Raw genomic sequence first — 23,167 nt, 5'->3', positions numbered from 1 at the left:
AATTTTAAGTAAATTCTTAATATATTTTATTTTTTTAAATTATTTAAAGTTTAGCTAAATTTTGACAAAATTCAGACTATTCCTTTTCCTCCTCCTCCTCTTTAGCTAGATTTAATTTCAAACCCGAAGGTCTGAAATTTGAATTTAAGCTTTAGCCCTTTTGAAACTTGGACAAAGTGACTAAATTTTAAATACTTTATAAATACATGCCATGCCTTAAGTACATGTCCTAAAAGTGGCTACTTTTGTCACTCGTCCCTAATCAACTGTCTACTAATTACAGACAGCCGACGATCATTGTTTAGCACAGAACTATGCCTAAGCTTTTCCCCATTCGTCGTCCCTTAAAACTAGTTTCTGCTACTTCCTTCAAATCCTTCAATTCAACTCCATTTCTATACCAAGAACAACAAATCACTACTACTACTAAAACCAATGAAAGAAACCCCACAAATTCCTCATCCCAAAATGTCGAAGAACAACTTCGTAAACTCCGAATTCTACTCCAACAACATCGTACTGAAACGGCAAAGTCAATCTTGGCTAACCTTATTCACAAAAACTCAGTTTCACAGCTCTATACTCTTTTTTCACCTTCCCCTACAAAACCCATTTTTTCTAACTTGTTATTATCGCTTTATTCAGAGTCAAGACTTATCAATGAAGCTAAAGAACTTTACTTTATGATAAGGGAAGATAAAAAGTTTCCATCTTTATCAGCTTTTAATGTTTTTCTTGAATCTTTGAATAGTTTGAGACATTACAAAGTGACCCTTGAAGTTTTTGATGATGTAGTGAGTTGGGGTATAAGGGTTGATAGGTTTAGTTATGGTAAAGCTATTCAATCAGCTGTGAAATTGGGGGATTTAGGTAAAGCTTTGGAGTTGTTGAATTGTATGAGAAAGGATAAGTTGAGTTTAAATGAGTTTGTGTATAATGTAGTGATGGGTGGGTTGTGTAAAGAGAGGAGAGTTGGGGAAGCGCGGAAACTGTTTGATGAAATGCTTGAGAGAAAAGTGGCGCCTACTAAGGTGACCTATAATATTCTTATGGATGGGTATTGTAAAACGGGGAAGTTGGAAGAGGCTTTTAAGTTGAGAGAAAAGATGAAGAATGATAATGTGGAGCCGAATATTGTGACATTTAATACGTTGCTTACTGGGCTTTGTAAGTTGGGGAAGATGGAGGAGGCTAATTGTATTGTGGAGGAAATGAAGGGTTATGGGTTTGTACCTGATGGGTTTACTTATAGTGTACTTTTCGATGGGCATTCGCGACGTGATGATGTTAGTTCTTCATTGGCGTTGTATGAAGAAGCGGTTAAGAAAGGAGTGCAGATGAATGAGTACACGACTAGCGTTTTGTTGAATGGCTTGTGCAAGAAAGGGAAGACGGATAAGGCTGCAGAGATCTTGAAAAAGTTGATGGAAAATGGGCTTACTCCTACTGAGGTGTTGTTTAATACCATTTTAAGTGGCTATTGCAAAGAAGGCAGTATGGAGAAGGCTTATTCAACTATTGATGAAATGGAGATTTCTGGGGTGAAGCCAAGCTGCGTCACATTTAATACTCTGATCACGAAATTCTGTGAATTGGGTATGATGGTTGACGCAAAAGAATGGTTATGGAAAATGCTTGACAAGCCAGTTTCCCCTAATGTGCAGACATATAACATCTTAATTGATGGATACGGGCGCAAGCGGGAATTCACTAGGTGTTTTGAGATTCTTGAGGAGATGGAAGATAATGGATTGAAGCCTAATGTAATTACATATGGTTCGCTAATCAATTCGTTGTGCAAGGATGGTAGGCTTCTTGAAGCTGATGTAGTCCTAACTGATATGATCAGTAGAGGGGTTAAACCAAATGCACAGGTCTATAATATGCTTATAGATGGACATTGTATGAGAGGAACGATGAGTAATGCTTTTGTATGTTTCGAGAAGATGGTAGAAAGTGATATAGAAACAACACTGGTTACATACAATACTCTATTAAATGGGCTTTGCAAAAAGGGTATGATCAAAGAAGCCGAGGATTTGGTTGTGCATATTCTACTCAAAGGTTTAAATCCAGACGTTATCACATACAATTCTTTAATCTCTGTGTATTCAGATGCAGGGGACACTGGAAAGTGTTTCCAAACGTATGAGAAGATGAAAGCCTCTGGCATAAGACCTACTATGAACACAATTCATCCTCTAATTAGAGTATGCAAAAAGGAAAAAAATGGCCTGGTGTTAATCGACAAAATTGTACAAGAAATGTCCCAGATGGATCTTTCTCCCGACCGAGTGGTATATAACGAGCTCATCCATTGCTATGCGCTGCATGGAGAGGTTCAAAAGGCACTTGCCATGCACATAGAGATGGTGGAACGAGGAATTCCTTCGGACAAGAAGACTTACAATAGCTTGGTTATGGTGCATTTGAAAGAGGGAAAATGTGAAGAAGCCAAGAATCTTGTTGATCAGATGAAGACTAACAATATTGTTCCCAATGATGAAACTTATAATATTCTGGTTGAAGGACACTGCAAACTTAGAGATTTTTCTGGTGCATACATTTGGTACAGAGAGATGCTTGACAATGGTCTTCTCCCGGTAGCCAATATCTGTAATGAGCTAGTATCAGGCCTTAGAGAGGAAGGAAGATTGCAAGAGGCACAGATTATATGCTCAGAAATGAGTTCTAAAGGAATTGAAGAGTGCAACACGAATGAGGATCTTTCTGCTGTTGGGTTATCGTAGGAGAAAGAAGACATTGTACTCCAGCTTTTCATTTAAAAGCATCGGCAGCAAATGAAAAGTGTGTAATATATTCAAGAATCTGTGTTTTCTTGTTAATTTATTTCCTCATTGATATTCATTAACATATATATATATATTCCCGATACTGGATGAGATGAATTTCATAGTTGTATTAGTTATTCCTGCCAAATTCAACCTTTTTGTTATCTTTCTGAAATATCTCTATTTTAGGCTCCCATTCATTTTCTTCCGAAATTAGTTTTGGATCTTTTGGAAATTAATTGAAGTGTATACTAGATGTTTTATATGACAAGAAGAGAGAATCTCTGTCATGAAGAGTAAGGCAGAAGTTAGTTTCAGAAGTTATAGGAAAAATGGTGAAAATCATCAATAGATATTACACCCCCCCCCCCCCCACCCCACATGCTGCAACTTATTTGTTGTTGTGACTGACAAAAGTTGATTTAGTATATTCGCAAGTCTGAAGCAGGACACAGTCATCTTACTCAAAACCAAGTGAATGCAACAGTGGCCAAATAAGGAGGTCAAAATTATTGTAGCGTGTATAAAGCCGAGCAGTTGATGGACTTTGGAGATCTGTATTTCAGGGATAAGTTTAGGGAGCTCACGATCAATATGTTTGCTTGTTGTCATTTAGATTCAAATTGAGGGCATTTTCATGTTCTGGTTCCACGATGTGTTCATGGATCAGGGAATTTTCTTCTGATGCTGAGTTGACAGCAATAGTGGCCAAAAAACTAGAAGCTGAAGAGTTCTGTATTCAGGTAGTATGCAAATTTTGCTATACTTTTTTGCAAAATCATATATTTTGTTATATGGAGTCTTAATTAAGTTTATGCATTGGACAGACAATTGGCTTCATTCCTACTGGCTCCCATAGGGAAAAAAAGGAATTTACCGAAGGCTATTGCAGTATTTCCTGAACCATTGTTAACTGATTCTACACATGCATGTACTCATTGATTTTTTTTGGGTCAATTTTGTAGCAAGTAATGGTATTAAGACCTTAATGAACCTTCAGATGAGAAGTATGCCAACTATGAATATGTCAATTTTTATGAAGATTCTTGAATATTTTACTGACGATCCTTCTTTGGATGTGCATTTAGGTCTGATATATACAGTTTTGGAGTGATACTGTGGGAACTTGCCACTGGAAACATCCCTTGGGATAGCCTCAACCAAATGCAGGTATTTTCAGCTTCCTCTCAGTTGGACAGCATTACATTAAATTCGGTTATCTAGCTCAGGTTGGTGAAGAACCCCCTACTCTTCATGCAAAAGAAATTAAAAGATTGAAGTGAGTTATTTTACTTCATACAGTAGTATATAAAGAACAACTTTTTGGAGTTGATCGCAGGTGATTGGAGCTGTAGGATTCATGAATCAGCGGCTAGATATCCCAAAGTATGTTCATTCGCAGTGGGCTAGTATTATTGAGAGCTGCTGGCATAGGTTTTGCATCTTAGTTCTTTCTGCCATCATAACTTGTTTTGCTGATGCAAATAGCCTTATGAGGATTACAATGTCTGTCTTGTATAAATGCTTAAGATTATGAATTAGTCTAATTATTATTTGAAACTACCAAGGCATATTGCATTGACATTCAAATTTGTCCTGAAGTTGTAAGAAAGTCCTCCTCAGCAAACCAGGCTGAGATGACATCAGAACACAATCAATATCGTCTTTGCTAATCAAATTAAAGGAGACATCAATGGACATATATAACCTGGATAGCCTCTTGCATGATATTATTTTAGTTTGGAACATTGAAGGTTTTAATAATATGTTTAGAAATGGATATTTTAGGAAAAGGAGGTTCGAGTTGAGTGCATTTCATTTACAAGTGACGAATAAGTATTACTGGATGAATTTGATTCTCTGAATAATTTTTTAATAAACCAATCCCATCACTTCTGCATTTTCACTGCAATGGAAAAGCATCTGCTTTGGCATGTGGCGGATCCGGGAATTCTTAAAATGGATTTTAAAAAAATGCAAGAATGCCATACCTGGAATTCGAACCTATGACTTTGAGCAATTTTTGAGCCACCTCTACTTCTTCTCTAATGGTTTGCTTATGCAGTTGTTTTACCTTATTTGCGCACTATAATTTTTCATCGAAGGAGATTCAATTGAACCCCCTTAGGGCCATGTACCTCTGCTGCTAGCCCTGGCAATCATTTTGCATTGAATCACATTAATTTTACTCATCTTTTGATTTAAGCTGATATGCAATTTAATTGTTTTGTCCAACTCAGTGAGCCACGATCTCGCCCGTCTTTCCTAAAATTGATGGAGAAACTTAATGATCTACAGAAGCTGTATGCTATTCAGGCTCAGACAGCACTAGCAGGAGATATCATCCATAAGGAACAGTAAATACAAAAAGCGCGCTTGTGCTTGAGTTTCATCGTCAGATTGCTAGCAGATGCACTGTGCCAACTCTTAAAGGTTTTACGTCTGTCACATGAAAGTTAGTCAGTGAGAGCTCACGAGCTGCTTGTGTTGTCAGATCCTAAGTTCAGAGGCAAATGTTAAGGTTGCTTTTATTGCAAGGAAATCTGATAGAGAAAAAGTAGCTGCCTTTTATTGGAGTCGAGTTGGTACTTGTCATTCACTGACTACATGAATCTAGCATGATTCTGTTCAATGACTTCAAGCTACTGTCGGATGGATTCAAGCTGGAGCTTTTAAGATTGGTGATACTGCTGGAACCATTGATAACAGTATTCAGTGCAAGCTTTACTGACCTGGATCTGTGGGCTTTGTCTCCAAATCTGTGAGCGAGAACATCTTTTATCTTGTATTCTGATACATAGTATAAATCTCTAGTTGATCAAACTTGCTATGTATTATTCTTTACCCCAGTATATTTCTACCAACTTTTTGCTTAACTATCTTCAAGAATTCACTAAATAAATAGTGTTTGTGATATTTTTCAGTCTTTTCTCACAGCTTTCAACAGTTGGAACAAGTATGCAGAGGAATGTATTATTCCTAAATTCTTCCTTTAAAGTAGTTGGACGGACTTTCATTTCTATGGATAAATTAGAAAATTTAGTCCACTATACTAAGGTAGACAGACTTTAAAAATAACTTATAGTAGTGTACTAGTTTTATAAAAAGCCCCATTTATGGAAATACCCTGACTCAGGAGTCATCAAGAAAGTGTGCAGGAAAATGGCCAACCTTAAAGTCAGTCTTCTGGTACAATCGCTGCTAATTGCAGAAACTCAGAGAATGTTAAAGTTTACCACGTCGTCTGTCTACAAGCAGCAAATTATGTACAGCTTATTAGAAAGAAATATCCAGATAGGTCAAATTCAACCCCTTGGGTGTACAATAGCTGCAGATGAGGCCAATTTTTAGTCATTGTCTAGAAAGTGCATTTGAGGGTACGTGACATCACTTCACTGAAACCTATATTGTATCCATTCCAAAAATTCTGGAGAACTCTGACATTAGTCAAGCTTCAAGTTTCTTGTTTTAGCAGAAATTTTGGATGATTGTGCACTGCCATTTGTGTCAGCAGCGTCAAGCGCTTAGATAGTTTATCTCATATTTTAAATTGAATTTTTTCTTTAGTGCCACGATAGTTGGCACAACTTTGGATATCTCCTTTGTTCTTAGAAACTGAAATCAGGATAATCCTTCTCCNTAGCAATGGATGAGCTAGCCAATACAATACAAGTTGAGGTCCGATTATTTTCTGACATTATTGTGCTAATTGACAAACCAACAATGGTGTGAACCAAAAGTTTGAACTATGGAGAAGCACTAGAGAGTATAAATGTTTTCGGATAAGTAGAAGTAAGACTGAATGTATGCATTGCAAGTTTAGTCGGCATAAGAAGAGTCAAGTTGAGGTGAGATTAGAGTGCCTAAAATTCAGATATCTAGGCTCGTTGTACAATAGCTGTAGATGAGGCCAATTTTCTAGTCATTAATTTGACCCTCCAATGTCTCGGAGCCATGAGATGCCTGAGGTCATCAAAATTGGAACTAATGTTAAGACATTTTCACCTCTCCAAGGCATGTGGTCTCTATAGAAAGTGCATGACATCACTTCACTGATTCCTATAATGTGGATCCATTCCAAGAATTCTGGAAAACTCTGGCATTTGTCCAGGTTATATAGCATGAATCACTTATGTAGGTTCAACATTTAAGGCTTCTCATGGTTGTGACATATTATGGGCCAACATAAGTACTTTGATCTATTGCGTCGTTAACCTTTGACAGCCTATCTACAGGAAATGATTTGAGGAATCTAGCTGTTAGGGGCCGAAAAGGTCGCTTCTTAACTCAAAGGGTGACCTTTTTCTTCATTGTCAGCAAGAAATGCACTTCAAGTTTGCAGATATTGATTTGTGTATGGCTATATAGGCACAGATATATATTGGGGTGTCAGTAAATTAGTCATAGATACATCCTATTGGTTCTTCTCAGAGCTTTGGGGGAAGGAAAGTCAAACTGGTTGAATTGAGGTGGGGTTTGATCAATCTTGAATATTGGATTGAAATGGATAATACAACAGTATCAGCTCAAGGACCAACATCACCAGCTGAGGAACTGCTAAAGAAGATCCAAGAACTGGAGGCAGGTCATGCCCAATTGAAGCAGGAGATGTCTAAGCTCACGATTTCTGATGATCACAGATCACGGAGACAAAGGTCCCATTCTATCTCCCCACAACAGCTCCTCGTTTTAGTGCTGGTGGTGGCTTTGATGGCGGTGCTGTGGCTGTCTGGAAAAGGGGGTCAACATCTTTTCGGCATTCGTCACCATTGCAAAGAGCGAATAGTAGTAAAGATGAGGGAGAGAGCAGTAATGGTGGTGGACATGCCACAGTGAAGTTTACTGATAAACACTATTTGAATATATTAGATTCAATGGGACAATCATTGCATATATTTGATGTCAACCGTCGTACAATTTACTGGTGATTCATTGAAATAGACTTCCTATCTTTTGCCTTCTCATTTTTCCTTTTGTTCATTCGGACTTGGGAGAGAAAATAAGTGGGTGGGATAGATTGAGTTTGTGTCTGTAATTATCCGAGTTTGCTTTTTAGTTAGACTATGTTGGTGTTTGTCACATTTGTTCATGTTATTACTATAGGAGTGTAATTTGAGCCATTGTTAGACTTTGATTGGTGTTTGTCATGTTTTCTCACTTTTATTAGTGTAGGAGTGTGATTTGAGCAATTGTTGCACAGGAATCGAACTGCTGAACAACTGTATGGTTATTCTACTGAAGAAGCTCTTGGACAAGATCCCGTCCAGCTCTTAGCATATGCTCAGGATTATGCTGATGCTAATAACATTGTACACCTAGTGATGAAAAGGGGTGAGTGTTGGTCTGGACTGTTTCCAGTTAAGAATAAGCGAGGGGATAGATTCCTAGTCATTGCTACCACTACCCCTTTTTATGACGATGATGGTACTTTCGTCGGTGTTATTTCTGTAACAAGTGATGTGAGGCCTTTCCAAGAAACAGGGCTTGAATCAATGGAAGTGAAGCAGTTGGATGCTGATGCAGGATTTAGAGCCAGAAGCCTTGCTTCTTCCCAACTTGGACTTCATCCCGATCAGCCTCTGCAAGTAGCCATTGCCTCCAAAATATCTAATTTGGTTAGTACGGTCTTTGTTTTGGATAGTTGCCTGGTTTTATTTTGCTTTCTTTTGGTTATCTTTACTGTCTGTATATAAGGATGCGCATATGCTTACATGACGAAACCTCATAACAGGCCTCGAAGGTGAGCAACAAGGTTAAGTCAAAAATAAAGACAGGAGAGAGCAAGTGCTTCGTGAAGGTGGAAGTGGAGATAGTCATTACTCTAACCGTGCATTTTCCGAGGCTGCTTTCTCAGATAACAGGGAGGACGCAAACTCCACTGGAGCTAGTATGCCTAGGGGAGATGTTCACCTGTCTCCATTTGGATTATTTTCTAATCTTGCAAAAGAGGAGCAATCCCTGGGGAAACCCTCTGGGGATGAGAGTGAGGGGAAAAAAGGGATTTATAGGACTATCACCTCGAAGGCAGAGGCATGGATGGCAAAGAAGAGCTTACCATGGCCATGGAAAGGCAACGAGCGAAAAGCGTCAGAGGCAAGGACTACACCGTCTGGACGGCCTTGGCTAAACAATGACCAAGACAATGAGTTTAATCACAGTAACAGTTATAATGCATTAAAACCGGACAATCAGTTTATTAGCAGTACTAGTAGCTGTGGAAGCACCAGCAGTAATGCTGTTAATAAGACCGACACGGATACTGACTGCCCAGATTACGAAATCTTGTCGGAGGACTTAACAATTGGAGAACATATTGGAGAAGGTATGTGAAATTCCTTTTACAGGTTACTGTCAAAGACAAGTCTATTAGTTATTCCAAACTTGATCGTAGAATCTTCGGAATCAGACAAGGATGTATTTTACTTTCATTTTCTCTTTCCAGCCATTATAGATGCCTCTGTTTTGACCAATAATCAGAAGTTAGTAGTCAATTGCTCTTAACCCTTTGTATATCTCTTTCCGAAACTGCTGCATTTGAAAGTTTTTACCATCACCTTTTCTTTTACTTCTTCATTTTCACTTTTCTTTTACTTCTTCATTCTCACTTTTCTTTTTATCTGTGTTTCTCTAGGTTCTTGTGGAAATGTTTATCATGGGATGTGGTATGGATCTGTATGTTCTTTTTCTTCTCTTATTATTTTTTTTACCACGAGTTCTTTGCCCCTTCTTTTATTAAACTTTCTGGAGAAATTATGTTCTAAGCAATTATTTGTCAATTATTTCCAAACATACTACAATGTTGATTAGATGTCATCGTGAACATATCATTTGTTCGAATATACATTTGTATGTTACCATTTACGCTGGTAGCTTATGCTTATAGCGTGGTACCACAATGGCTAATTCTGGCTTCTTGGCCCTATCATATGGAGTCAAAGTCTAAAATTTCTATAAGCCAGTATTTGTGTTGTATATTACATGAGGTTCCTCACACTCTCTTTCTAATCAACATTTGTATTCTGGATCTGCTAGCTTTTTTCTAGAGGGAAAATCCAGGAAAGTGTGACTTTGCTGGTTCTCCTTTGTAACATAATGATGTCTTTGCTGTGCAGGATGTCGCTGTTAAGGTATTTTCCAAGAAGAATATTCTGATGAAGTGATATATTCCTTCAAACAGGAGGTCAGTCTTTTTGTTCATAAATTTGTCATGAAATGCTTTTGCTTTGTTTTTCCTGATTAAATATTTGTTTTCCCATAGAACTTTAAGCTATATGGCGCCATCATAATCACGGTCTTTCAGTTATTTCCTAGAAATCACCATATAATTGCTGTAGCCTTTAGTGAGGTCTTAGATGCAGTGAACAAGGTCAAACGTACCAACAATTTTTTGCTACAAATTATATGCTTTGAATTGTTGAAGAGAAGGACAAAGCTGGATTATACTCACTGAGCAGTAGAACGGAGCTTTTTATGCTCTTTGTCACTGTGATTTCTTGAAAATTTGAACTTTTTATTTTAATCAATCCCAGTTAATGCAGCATCAATGCGAAAAGTAATTTGCAACTGATGAGTATTAAGTTTGTCTAAAACAAAAATACCACTTCCCAGTTCATTAGAGACTATAACAATAGAATCCTTGAAAATATTAACCAAATATGATAAGGTACTAGTTGAAATAAAAATTCTCAACAAGAGGGATACATAAATAAGTGGTAAATTATTTAATAAATGCACTTAAACAAGGAACAAAGACTCAGAGCTATCTGTCTTCCAGTTCTTCTCTTGCTCGAGTCTTGGTTGTTTGCAAAATTGTAAATCGGACATCCATGGTTCTGAATCTATCTATAGTCAGTGGCGAAGCCACATGGTCATAAGGGTGGTCAATTGACCACCCTTCGTCAAAAAATTACACTGTGTATATAGGTAAAATATTACGTTTTAGAGGTATATAACACATATTGAACACCCTTTGTCGGAAATTTTTTTCACTTCTTTCAAATTTGAACACCCTTGACAAACTTCCTAGCTTCGCCACTGTCTATTGTATTCTATTAATTTCGATCAACTTCCACTTGGAGTTCCTCCTTTTATTTTCCAACCCAGATGCTATCTGATTTTATAGATTTAAAGGCCAAAGAAAATAGTTCTACGACATAACAACTCATTCATAGTATATATTGGAAAAGGTTATTTGCCTGATACTAGTGCATGGAGACTTAAGTTTAATGCTTTTCCTCTCCAATTCAAGTAAGGTTATGCTAAATCCAGAAGCATCTCTGACAGGCTTTATGCTTATTTTTTGTAGGTGTCCCTTATGAAACGTCTTCGACATCCAAATGTTCTTCTTTTCATGGGTGCAGTAACTTCACCTCAACGCCTCTGCATTGTCACAGAGTTCCTGCCACGGTAAATTGTCTACCTTCTTTATGCTGAATAACCCGTTCCTCTTTTACCCTTCTGTGTGATAAATTTGTTTGGTTTCATTCTTTGTGACTATAAGCATTTTTTCGTGTGCAACTGATAAACCATTTCATCTTTTCCACTATTGCAGGGGAAGTTTGTTAAGGCTATTACAGAAGTATTCATCCAAATTAGAATGGAGACGACGGATCCACATGGCTTTAGACATTGTAAGTTCCTATTAGCTTCGGAATACCAGTTACTTCATATATATATCAGGCCAGCTTGGGCGCACCTCGACTATTCCACCGGAGTTATATTAAATATTACCATGAGTAGCATCATTTTTAGTCTTTTCTCCTTCATGTGTGGCTGATCATCAAATTTTTTCTGTTAGTATTATAATATTTATCTCAGATATTTGGAGCTACCAGGGTTATTCTTTTAGGTTGACACTCATGTTCACTTTTGCTGCCTTTTTCAGGCTCGTGGCATGAATTATCTTCATCATCATAACCCACCTATTGTTCATCGAGACTTGAAGTCATCAAATCTTCTTGTGGACAAGAACTGGACTGTTAAGGTCTGGCTTCAGTTCATCTGACGGTCCTCGTTTCTCTTTGTCACCAATCTCCTTAATGTCTATTACTAAAGAGGTTTTAGTATCTGGAAAATGAGAATCTCACCGGGAAAATATTAATAGGTTGGGGACTTTGGTCGTCTTAAATATGAAACGTTTCTAGCAACAAAGACGGGTAAAGGAACGGTATCAGCTTGAACTCAAACCTCTTCCTTACTGTGGTAGTAAGAGCTCTTTTAATTCACCTATGTTGTTTGAACTTCTGCTGACTTGTATCATTTTCTACCTAAATTCTCCTGCAGCCTCAATGGATGGCTCAGAAGTTCTTCGAAGTGAACCTTCAAATGAGAAGTATGTCAACTATGAGATACATGCATTTTTAGGCAGATTCCTGAATATTTTAATGATATCAATCCTTCTTTGGATGTGCATTTAGGTCTGATCTATACAGTTTCGGGGTGATACTATGGGAACTCGCCACTGGAAAACTCCCTTGGGATAACCTCAACTCAATGCAGGTATTGTCATTTTTCTGTAATCTCACTTGGACAACATACCATAAAATCTTATCATCTACGAGATGATAACATGCTGTGTATATTAAAAAAACAGTACATAGGTTGTACTGAAACCATATTTACAGTCATTCAGAAAAACAAAAAAGATACACTGTTCTGCAATCCTAACAAGAAACTAGAATTCCTATGATAGAAGTAGTATCTTCTCTTTAATGCTGATTACCAAAAACAAAATACAATTTAGTTTGATTTTCGGCACATAAGTACTACTCAATACACCTGGCATTCCTCTCATTCCAGATTGTCCACCAAATACATGCTGGGACAGTCCTCCATCTATCTCTGTCTCTAGCTCCGCTTCCAGCTTCATCCCAACTCAAGAGAGCTTCAGTAATCTTGTTAGGCATAGTCCAGGATATGCCTCTGAGATTAATAAAGATTTTCCATAACTGGTCTATTATCCTGCAGTGTAAAAATAGATGGCTGACTGTCTCTGCTTGTTCCCCACAAAGAAAACACCTTGAACATAATGGTATCCCTCTCCTGATGAGATTTTCATGGGTCAAAACAGCATCCTTTGCTAAAGCCAAGTGAAACAGGCTAAGGGATCATGACTTTCCAGATATGCTTCCATGGCCAATTTGTGATCTGTTGGTTTGGCTGATTCAGTAACTTGTATGCTGTATTAACCTTGTAAATGCCCCTGCTGTGTCCCTGCCGCCATAGTGTATCCACCCCATTCTGTAAGAGACGGGGTTAGACAGAATTCTATGAGCCCCCCACTCTTCACGCATAAGATAAGTAAAAGATAAAATTGGATTATTTTTCATCATAATATATATAAAGAACAACTATTTGGAGTTGATTGCAGGTGATTGGAGCTGTAGGATTCTTGAATCAGCGGCTAGATATCCCAAAGGATGTTAGGCTTTGTGAGCAAAATTCCACAAGCTCAGTAATGCACTTATGTTCTGAAAAAGTTAATGATTGTTTCTACAACGTTAGATGGATTTTATTATATTCCCTTATTAGTAATGTTACTCTTCTATATTTAGCTGAAGTATAAAATAGAGAATCTAAAGAGCCCATTCTTTGAGCATTGCCACTAATTTGTCCATTGAGTAGTTCCTTTTACCCATTTGTTATATAACCACTGTTATTTACTTATAGAAGATTATGTTCATATTTGACATGCTTGGGTTTTTCTGTTCTTCCCTTTTCCTTTGGACTTTAGTTTTTTGAAGTTGAATGAACGGGTCATTATGTTGTTAATGTATTTCCAATACATTGCTTATATTGCTATTAAGATTTGCTTTTCTTGTGCAGTTGTTAGATCAAATTGTTTACATGATTATGGGATGCTGGTGCAGATGTTTTCTTAGTCACAATTGCAGAATGGCTTGAGCTAAGGGAAACTCACAAGGTTCGACGACCCTCATTCATTCTCTGTCTCCATTCCGCCACAGAACCTCCTATGCATGGCGTGGAAATGCCAAAAACAATTTCACAGTATAATTCTGAAATCATGTACTTTCTTCATGACATAATGCTGATGCCTTGCACTTGTGTGCCGATAAATTGTTTTTGAGAAGTTGGTTTCTGATTCTTTTGAAAGAGGACCATCTAGGGTAGCTGGAGTTCCAGCATCCAGCTAAGGGCAACTCACAGCATATGTTTTTGTTTGTTAAGTTTGGAGCTCCTTAGTATGCAGCTTTATAGTACCATTGGCGCTCTGCTCTAATTTCTTCTTTTGATGGTTTTAATGGACTTTGCCAGTCTTTCCAAGTATGACCGAAACAATTTCCATTTTAAGACCTTTATCTTCTTAACCAATTGGTAGTACTGCTTTTTTTTTAAAACCACCCAGCTTGGTTTTTGGGTGGGAAATGTTATATATGGTTAAACATGATTACATAAGGAAGAGACTGGTTGTGTATTAATACCTCATTTGGCATTGGTTCTTAGGAGGTCAGAAGTTGATAAAATTCCTTCCTTTTATATTCATGAATTCAAGAAACGCATTAGCACGGTGACCATGGTAAAAGAAATTGAAATGGCCAATTGAAATCTTATTTACTTATTTAAATTTTGTTTACCAAGCGAACACTTTTATCTCATTAATTCCGAACTACTCATGAGAATGGTGACAATAGTAACAAATCGGATTTTGGAAGAAAGTATCATTATCTGTAACTTTTGACTTATACTTCAGGAATGCGTATGCTATAGGCAAGGAGTGCAAGGGTAAACCTTGTTAATGTTTTTTGACTCATTATTTGTATACTTTCTAAATATGTTGCCTGGTCTTCTTTTTTGCTTAGTAATACTGTACATCAATTGTTTCAATCCATTCCACTTTGAATTCTTGAAAGCAAACTACTGTTTAGCTTCTTTAGCTGATACTTTGGATGAGAAGAAGGGTACTTATGCAGAATTTTGCTGGTGACATTCTATTCCACCCTAAGTCTGTAGAACAAAGCTCTGGAAATGTTCTCCGGAGGTTCAGGCTCCAAAAAACTGCCACGGTTGACCAAGTGAAATCTCCAGGAAGTAATGTTGTTCTTGCTGTGATTGTTTTAAGAAGAGATTGAGAAGCCCGAAAACAATTACTTCAAAGATCCTATGTATTCTGTTTGCATCCTGTTTTAATGAATACTTCCACAGTTTGAAGGCAACATGTGGATTTATAGTTTTACGCGTTGTCCCCTTTGCTTCGTTTTCTTGTTATCTTGTTGTTGTTAATGCTAGGGTCTATCGGAAACAACCTCTCTACCTTCGAGGTAGGGGTAAGGTCTGCGTACACACTACCCTCTCCAAACCCCACTTATGATATTATACTGGGATTGATGTTGTTGTTGTTGAAGGCAACATGTGATTCATCATGTTATCATATGCTGCTAGATACATTGAGTTACAAACTTCTTGATTGACAGTTTAGTTTTTCATTCCACTTCTTACTGTGTTTGTATCTTTTGTTGTTGGTAAAGAGAATAACCATATTATTAATTAATTAGTGTATATGCAGATTATGTTGCTGTCCTATTTTTTAGATTGTTGTATTAGCTCTGCTTTGAAATTTTTGCTTATCAAAAATGATAATTTCGTCTGAAAACTATATAGATTAAACTATTTGGAATCAAACCAAAGAATATTCCTACATAAAATTGAAGGTTTGGAGCGAAGAGTTATGTTTTGCTTCATTCATCTCATACTTAATTCATTGACATCTTTAAATACTTTGGATGACTATGACTAATTGTCTGATAAAAATTTACATGCTTAAATTGGAGTTTAAGCCACGTTTAAGATCAATACAAACACAATCTAACTTATAGGAGATTGAACAATGAAATTAATAATAATCTACGTGGTCGTTTGATTACAAAGATAAGGGATAATAATCGTGAAATAAAATGTAAGATTATCTTATCCCACATTTGATTGAACTTTTGATTCTGATAACCTGATATTCTTTATACTCACACTCAATGCGGGATACTAATTTGAAAATTACTAATTTCGAAATAAATAATAAAATGACATATTAGCCCTTCTTCAGTCTCCCAAAGTCTTTTAAGAAAGATAATGTTACAATTAAAAATAATTTTTTTTCCTAAGTTTATCTATTGTAAAATCAAATACATATTTTATATTATACCCTTTTATCTCATTTTTAATTTAATCAACCAAACAACTATAAAAATATATTTATTAAATAATTTCGTTGTTATTTAATTCCTTATTATAATTCCAATATAATTTGTCCACAAATGAAAGGACCCACTAAGAGACAACAGTTTATAAGGAAAAAAAATGAAAGGACTGCGTTTGATAAAGAGAATTCAGTAGATATTGGAGTTGGGAGCCATAATTGACCAACTAGGTGGGAATATTTAGTTCTAATTTTGTCAAATAGTACTAAACAACTTTTCTTATTTTAAAAAGACAAATGATTATGGGTCGTAGGTGTCTTAAATATTTGTACATATTCTCAACTTCAGCTGACTTTTTCCTCTTTCTTTTCCTCTGTTAGAAGCAACTTTTATTGGGTTAGTTTCTCTCCATTTCTTAACTTATATATTGATACTCGTATATATGTATATGGGTTCTTGTTGTTTTTGTGTTTTGTATGTGGGGTTTGGTGCATTAAGCTTCAAGCTTTGTAATTTTTGACTTGGGTTGAAGAAAGAAATCAAGAATTCATTTTTATTGCTCTTTTGTCATCTATTTCTTCAGCTATATGTATATGGGTTCTTGTTTTTTAAGTATTTGGTATGTGGGGTTTGGTGCATTAAGCTTCAAGCTTTAATTTTTGACTTGGGTTGAAAAAAGAATTAAGAATTCATTTTTATTGCTCTTTCTCATCTATTTCATAATTTTTGACTTGGGTTTCTTGAGTTAGTCTATAAATACATGTATATGTGTATATGGGGTTTTTATTGGTTGTGTGTTTTTATGTGGATTTTTATGCAGTAAGCGTTGATTCTGACTTGGGTTGACCTATATGACTTTAGGTTGTGTTGAACTTTTTTGGTTGATTCAGAAAAAGGAAACTTTTTGGTGGGGCAGAATTGGTTGCTTTGCAGAGGAAGTTGTGTTTCCCATTGCTGCTAAAGGTACTTTCTTTTGTTGATTCTGAACCTTATGCTATTTGCTTGATTTAATAAAATGTACATGGTCTTGTACTGATTTTGGAATAAAATTGGCCTGAATAGAGTGGAATGGAAATAGAGGATTCATATAGCCGACTCTTACTAGTTTATTATTGAGATGTATTTGAATGATTGATATTCTAGTTTGGTATTGCATATCTTCTTTTTAACACAACACATAGGGACACAGCTTTGACTATGAAATTTCTATGCAGTTCTTTGAGTTTTGGATTTGAAAAAGTGCTGTCGTACAGTTTCTGTTGTGTATATGAGGAAGCATTTGGAGATTCCAATGGGAATTATTAATAGGTGAAAATTTTGTTGCACTTCTTTAAAACTTGACTATCTTTCTATTTCTAGTTTCAATAACTCGGATATCTTCTAAGCATGGGCAGAGCTAGTGGCCGAAGGAGGTTCATCTGAGCCCTCTTCGCTGGAAAATTACACTATATATATAAGGTTAAAACCATTTTTGTGTATATATAATAGATGTTGAATCCCCTTGACCTATTCGTGTATTTACTTCTTTATATTTTTAATCCCCTTAGTGAAAATCCTGGCTCTGCCATGCTTCTAAGAAGTGGAATACACTTGAATTGACCGTCTGGTTCTTGCAGCCAACTGCAGATTTTGGAGCTGCAGAAGGTGTGATTAGTTGGGTTGTGCTACAAGCTCTAAGCTACCATTGGCCTTAAGGCTTTAAACCAGTTGGTAGCATCATGGGCTGTGAATGTTCTAAATTTGCCTTGTATTACTGGACAGGACAGAGTGGCCCCATTTACGAGGCTCAAAATCCTGGTATGTATATCTTTTTTATTATAAGCTTTTCTGTAGCACTTTCCTCCTGCAGTGTTTAATGTATGTGCTATTGTTATCTGGTTGCATGCTGCAAATAGATGAAGAAAAAGATGAAGTTAGTGATTTGCCTGCATTCCGAGAGTTTACATTTGAGCAGCTCAGGATAGCTACATCTGCATTTGCTGTGGAGAATATAGTTTCGGAACATGGTGAGAAAGCTCCAAATGTTGTTTATAAAGGAAAGCTGGAGAACCAGAGGCCGGTTGCTATTAAACGCTTCAACAGATCTGCGTGGCCTGATACCCGGCAGTTTTTAGTAAGTGTTTGGCTGGCTTTGTTCCAATTCCAAAAATTATTGGTTCCTTCTTATATTATGTACCTGAGGCATCAACAACAAAATGGAAATAGAGAAATGAATGCATGCCATAAGCTCTGGTTTTTTAGTGCTCGCACTCTTTTGAATATATATGTAGCCTGTAGTTAACTCGTGTTTCATCTACTGACAAATGCTTAACTTAGTTAAGCTATAGATTCGAACTTGATTTTCTCTCTTCATATGGGAAATTTCAGGAAGAAGCAAGGGCCGTCGGTCAACTCCGCAACAATAGGTTAGTGAATCTTCTTGGCTGTTGCTGCGAGGGTGATGAGAGGTTGCTAGTTGCAGACTTCATTCCCAATGAGACACTTGCAAAGCATCTTTTTCATTGTAAGTGCGTCCACACAGATACTTTTGTTTCCCTACATCAGGAGTGGTTTCACTCCGGGGGCCCGGGGGGGGGGGGGGGGGGGCTGGGAGTGAAACAAATTCAGATTTATTTCGCTCACGGAGAAACATGCTCATAAACATGTATCACCATTTCTTTAGATTTTTTTACTTTCTCCACTTGTTCTAACATATTTTGTGTACTGATAATATGTTTGATATATAGTTGAATACTAGATTTGCTGAACTAATTTTCGAAAGGATTTTTGGCTTAACTGATAACTTCAAGCGGGATGAGACTGCACCTCGACTTTCTTTTTCAATTCTAGCCAGACAAAAAGAGTAGATCCAATGTGACCTTGTTCTGAAATTCCCAAACAAAGCCTTCGGTTCATGCACTGTTCTGTTTTAGAGACTGACTTACTGTTTCCTTTTTATGGTTTTCTCTGTTAGTATCCATCATAGAGAATGACTTACCATTTGCACACAAGGGTGTGGTCTAGTGGTCAATGAATGGGAGGAGAACGTGAGGTCTCAAGTTCAAACCCCAGCGCATGCCAAAAATACTAGGTGAGCCTTAGTGGGCACAATTATCTGGTACCTTGGCACCTGTGCTGGTGGGAGGTAGCAGGCACCCGGTGGAATAGTCGAGATGCGCACAAGCTGGGCCAGACACCACTTCCCATTTCTTTTGCTTTATAAAAGAGTTACCCTTTGGTTTCTAATTTTGTTCTCAGGTATATTTGCTTAGATTCTGAAGCGAGATTTTGTTTGCTTGCTAGCATGTCCATACATGGAGTTCCTTATACAGTCCACAAGAATCATCCCTTTTCTTGTTTCACCGCAAATTCAAATGCTCACAGACCAATACACTGCCATTGCTAGTCTGCTATTGCTGTTGCTTTCTCTTTCCGCTAGGGTTAGTTTAAGAAGAGAGAGAAGAAGAGAGAGTAGGAAGCAATGACTATGATAATGAAATCAAAGAAACAGATGAGGTTAATCAATTTGGAAAAGTTAAACTTGGTACCTTTCCTTTTTTTCTCCATTTTTTTACTTTTTCGCATGGTTAGTAATTGTGAAGAATTTGAAGAGTAGAACCTGACCATGAGCTTATCCAAACTTCACCTAGAGAGAAATTATGGCAAGTGGAAAATGAGATTTGATGATGGGATACCTATTTGATTTAATTGCTTTAAGGAAGACTGAAAATTCATGAATTTCCTTCAAAAGATAACATATTCTTCGATAATGATTAATGAAATTCAATCGACTCATTTGTGAGAGCTTAACTCAGGGGACACACAACCAATGAAGTGGGCAATGCGGTTAAGGGTGGCCTTGTATATTGCACAGGCTCTTGAGTATTGTACAAGCGTAGGGCGTGCTCTTTATCATGTTACAGGCAAAGGGCTTGCTCTTTATCATGATCTTAATGCTTATAGAATATTATTCGATGAAGTAAGTTGATTGTTACATCTTCATTCTTTTCATTGTTTGTTAGTATTGGTAAATTTCACAATTCAAGTACTCAAATGCCTATTACGGTCTCCTCTATATATTTCACAGGATGGTGATCCCCGACTCTCTTGTTTTGCTTTGATGAAGAACAGTCGAGGTGGAAAAAGTTATAGCACAAACTTGGCATCTCCTGAATATTTGAGAACAGGTAAGAGCTACCTTAATAAACAAACGCGGCCATCTTAAGGCACAGTTGTTTTTTCATGTCTAATGATTCACACTCTAAACAACCACAGCCAGCTGAGCTGCTTGATGTTCTGCTTTTGTAACACTTTAGTTGTTAACACTTTTCTATTTACAAGATTAAGGGGAATGTTTCGTATGAGCTACTTTCACTTATTAAAAAAAAGGATCCACTTTGACCATTATGGTGTTCGTGTACCTTGTCGCGATCCATTCAGTATGGAGGGTTCATTGAATTCATGGTGTTAATTACATTTATCCTTTCTTGAATTATTGAACTTGTTATAGTTCACTCAGTTATTTGAACTTTTGTAGGAATAATCACCCAGGAGAGTGTGATATTTAGCTTCGGGACACTTTTGCTTGACCTTCTCAGTGGAAAACACATCCCTCCTAGCCATGTATGGTTTAACTGCTATATTTATTTATTTATTTCTTAATTAAGTGACCCCTACAACCATATTGCTCACACTTAATCGTGACGAGAAAACATGACGATAAGTGTGCTACAAAATCTTGGCAAAATTGTTAAAATCGGACATCAAATTTAAAAAAGGCTGGGGTGGCTTCCATCTTACTTAAGATGTGTACTGAAACCGAAGATATTGTGATTTATATTTTTCAAGAGTTTAGGTGAAATATATCAAATAATTACTGAGGATGAAAGATGGTTATCAAAATACAAGCATTCATGAATTAACACAATTCTTTTCGGTGCTCTTGTTCCTTCTAATATGTATCTGCTTATGTCAGGCACTGGATCTCATAAAAGACCGGAATCTTCAGATGCTAACTGATTCTTGCTTGGAAGGTCAATTTTCTACAGATGACGGAACTGAATTGGTGCGGATTGCTTCAAGTTGTCTTCAATACGAGCCTGAGCGGCCGGATTTCAAGTCCTTAGTTGCTGCATTATATCCTCTTCAAAAAGAAGCTGAGGTTTGTGCCTTCCTTATATGCGTTGTGCCTACGCATTTTTCTTCCAGCATCTTTTTCCTAAATACTTCTATAATATAGTAGTTATCCAAAATTAGTGAAAGCAATAACTAAAATTTGGTGAGAAGCATCTAGATTACATTTAATTTCCATAAACTTGATTTCACTTATCTACATCGGCTGATAGTAAGATGACTTAAATCATCTATTACATGACAAAATTTAGCTGGATTGAAGTTTTAGTAAATTGTTTTTCAGGTTCCCTCTCATGTATTGATGGGTATATCACGTGATGGCGAAACTATGTCTCTTTCTCCACTTGGTGAAGCTTGTTTGAAAACCGACTTGACTGCCATCCATGAGATATTAGACACGCTTGGGTACAAAGATGATGAGGGAGCAGCTACTGAGGTTTGTCTATCATTTATTATTCTTGGAACTGATGTTCTGGTCTTGTATATGCTTGTTCTCTGAACTTCTATAACTTGTTCCTGTTCTATAGAATTAATGCCGTCTTCTTAATATTGAACAAAATACCCAAGTTAAAGATTTCCGAGGCTTTCATTGCATTGAACATGATAACATAAACCCATCGCTACGTGTTCGGCCAAACCCAGTAGCTTTGGGGAGGAACTAGAGTGTCGGGTTACGGGAGGAGCTAGAGTGTCGGGTTACGCTTTGGTTCAAACTATATTTATCTTAAAAAATCCACTAAATATTTATAAATTATTAATTCAGAACCCAGTAACTTAAAAGGATTAGAATCCCGAACCCATACTTCAAATCCTGGCTCCGCCATGCATGTGATTCGTGTGTTTCAACTTGTTGATCATTCATATTGTGATCATATCCAAGCTTATATGTGTTCGAAAGCGAATTATTAGCATCTCATGATAATCAAACTTTTTTTCTTGCTTGCAGCTTTCATTTCAGATGTGGACAGATCAGATGCTGGAAACATTGAACTCAAAGAACAAGGGTGATGCTGCTTTCAAGAACAAAGATTTTAGAGCTGCCATTGAATGCTATACGAAGGTTGGAAATCCGCATAATGTTTATGCTACATCGTACCGTATAATGTGGATTATCTATTTTTGAACTTATATCTTTATTTAATTACTTTGGGTTGGTCTTGCAGTTTATTGATGTTGGAACCATGGTTTCACCAACTGTGTACGCTCATCGGAGTCTGTCTTATCTCATGAGTGATATGCCACAAGAAGCCCTCAACGATGCAGTACAAGCACAGGTAATATCTCCTGTTTGGCATATCGCATCGTATTTGCAAACTGCTTCTCTTTTCACATTGGGGAGGGAAAACGAGGCACTAGTCGCACTTAGAGAGGCTGCCATACTCGAAGAAGAGAAGAACGCCGCTTCTTGAAATTGGCGAGTGGAGCTTGTATGTATGATCATTACATTTTAGATTGCTCCCTTATTTACTTGACACATAAATCACAAAAGTATCTTCTTCTTTTTTCAGCACAAATCTTGAGATGCTGTCGATCTTTCACCTACATGCATGCAACAACAACAACATACCCAGTGTATTCCCACAAATGGGGTCTGGGGAAGGTAGTGTGTACGACCCTTACCTATTGAAGGTAGAGAGGGTCACCTACATGTATGCAATGGTTAGTAAATGTGTTATAGTTAGAGAGAATTCTTTTGCAATAATTCAGTGACATATTTTTTTTTTTTTTTTTTTTTTTTTTAATTCAGTGACATTGGTTCCTAAAGATACAAGATCTATGGAAAAAGATGGAGAGAGATTAGCATGTTGTAATTTATGTACAGTGATATATGGTTGTTCAACTGAGTTTTTCTTTTTTCTTTCCCTCTTGTGGGCACTGGTTTTCTACCTATAATTTCTTTCTTATGGTTTTATTGTGGGGTTAATTTTAAATTTATTTATTTTAACTATTTGCAACTGATACAACTGAAATAAGGGGTTTGGAGCATTCATTGCCACTGTTATACATACATAGATTATGCATAAAAACTCTTTATTTCTTATTCGTTTTAATAAATATTAGTACTACTAAGTTTTATTATTGGAGTATAGTATTCACCTACATAAATTTAGG

At 36.8% G+C, this 23,167-nt stretch overlaps 2 protein-coding genes and 1 pseudogene across 14 annotated transcripts; all 3 read left to right on the top strand.

The window, feature by feature from the left end:
• LOC109213685 (pentatricopeptide repeat-containing protein At5g12100, mitochondrial) lies at positions 256-2,900 on the top strand. The gene has a single exon (XM_019377522.1). The coding sequence runs from the start codon at positions 315-317 to the stop codon at positions 2,748-2,750; it is 2,436 nt and encodes an 811-aa protein (XP_019233067.1). The 5' UTR covers positions 256-314; the 3' UTR covers positions 2,751-2,900.
• Positions 3,542-13,700, top strand: LOC109213691 (annotated as a pseudogene).
• LOC109213620 (probable serine/threonine-protein kinase At5g41260) lies at positions 16,122-22,965 on the top strand. 13 transcript variants are annotated; one of them, XR_002066049.1, is made up of 15 exons: positions 16,220-16,339; positions 16,805-16,906; positions 17,158-17,251; positions 17,560-17,740; positions 17,839-18,056; positions 18,311-18,446; positions 19,738-19,901; positions 20,010-20,109; positions 20,460-20,545; positions 20,898-21,083; positions 21,339-21,491; positions 22,002-22,115; positions 22,219-22,482; positions 22,564-22,714; positions 22,803-22,965. XR_002066049.1 is itself a non-coding variant. In XM_019377440.1 (14 exons), exons 4-13 carry the CDS (start codon positions 17,662-17,664, stop codon positions 22,462-22,464), a joined length of 1,482 nt encoding a protein of 493 aa, XP_019232985.1. In that variant the 5' UTR covers positions 16,122-16,173; positions 16,805-16,906; positions 17,158-17,251; positions 17,560-17,661; the 3' UTR covers positions 22,465-22,482; positions 22,564-22,794. The 13 variants fall into 13 exon arrangements, 12 of the variants coding, with proteins under 12 accessions (XP_019232985.1, XP_019233047.1, XP_019233016.1 ...); XM_019377440.1 differs by lacking the exons at positions 16,220-16,339; positions 22,803-22,965 and adding an exon at positions 16,122-16,173 and having other exon boundaries at positions 22,564-22,794; XM_019377502.1 differs by lacking the exon at positions 22,803-22,965 and having other exon boundaries at positions 16,219-16,339; positions 22,219-22,329; positions 22,564-22,794.

Source organism: Nicotiana attenuata, chromosome 2, assembly GCF_001879085.1.
Source record: "Nicotiana attenuata strain UT chromosome 2, NIATTr2, whole genome shotgun sequence".
Taxonomy (NCBI): domain Eukaryota; kingdom Viridiplantae; phylum Streptophyta; class Magnoliopsida; order Solanales; family Solanaceae; genus Nicotiana; species Nicotiana attenuata.
This window is presented reverse-complemented; position numbering and strand designations above follow the sequence as displayed.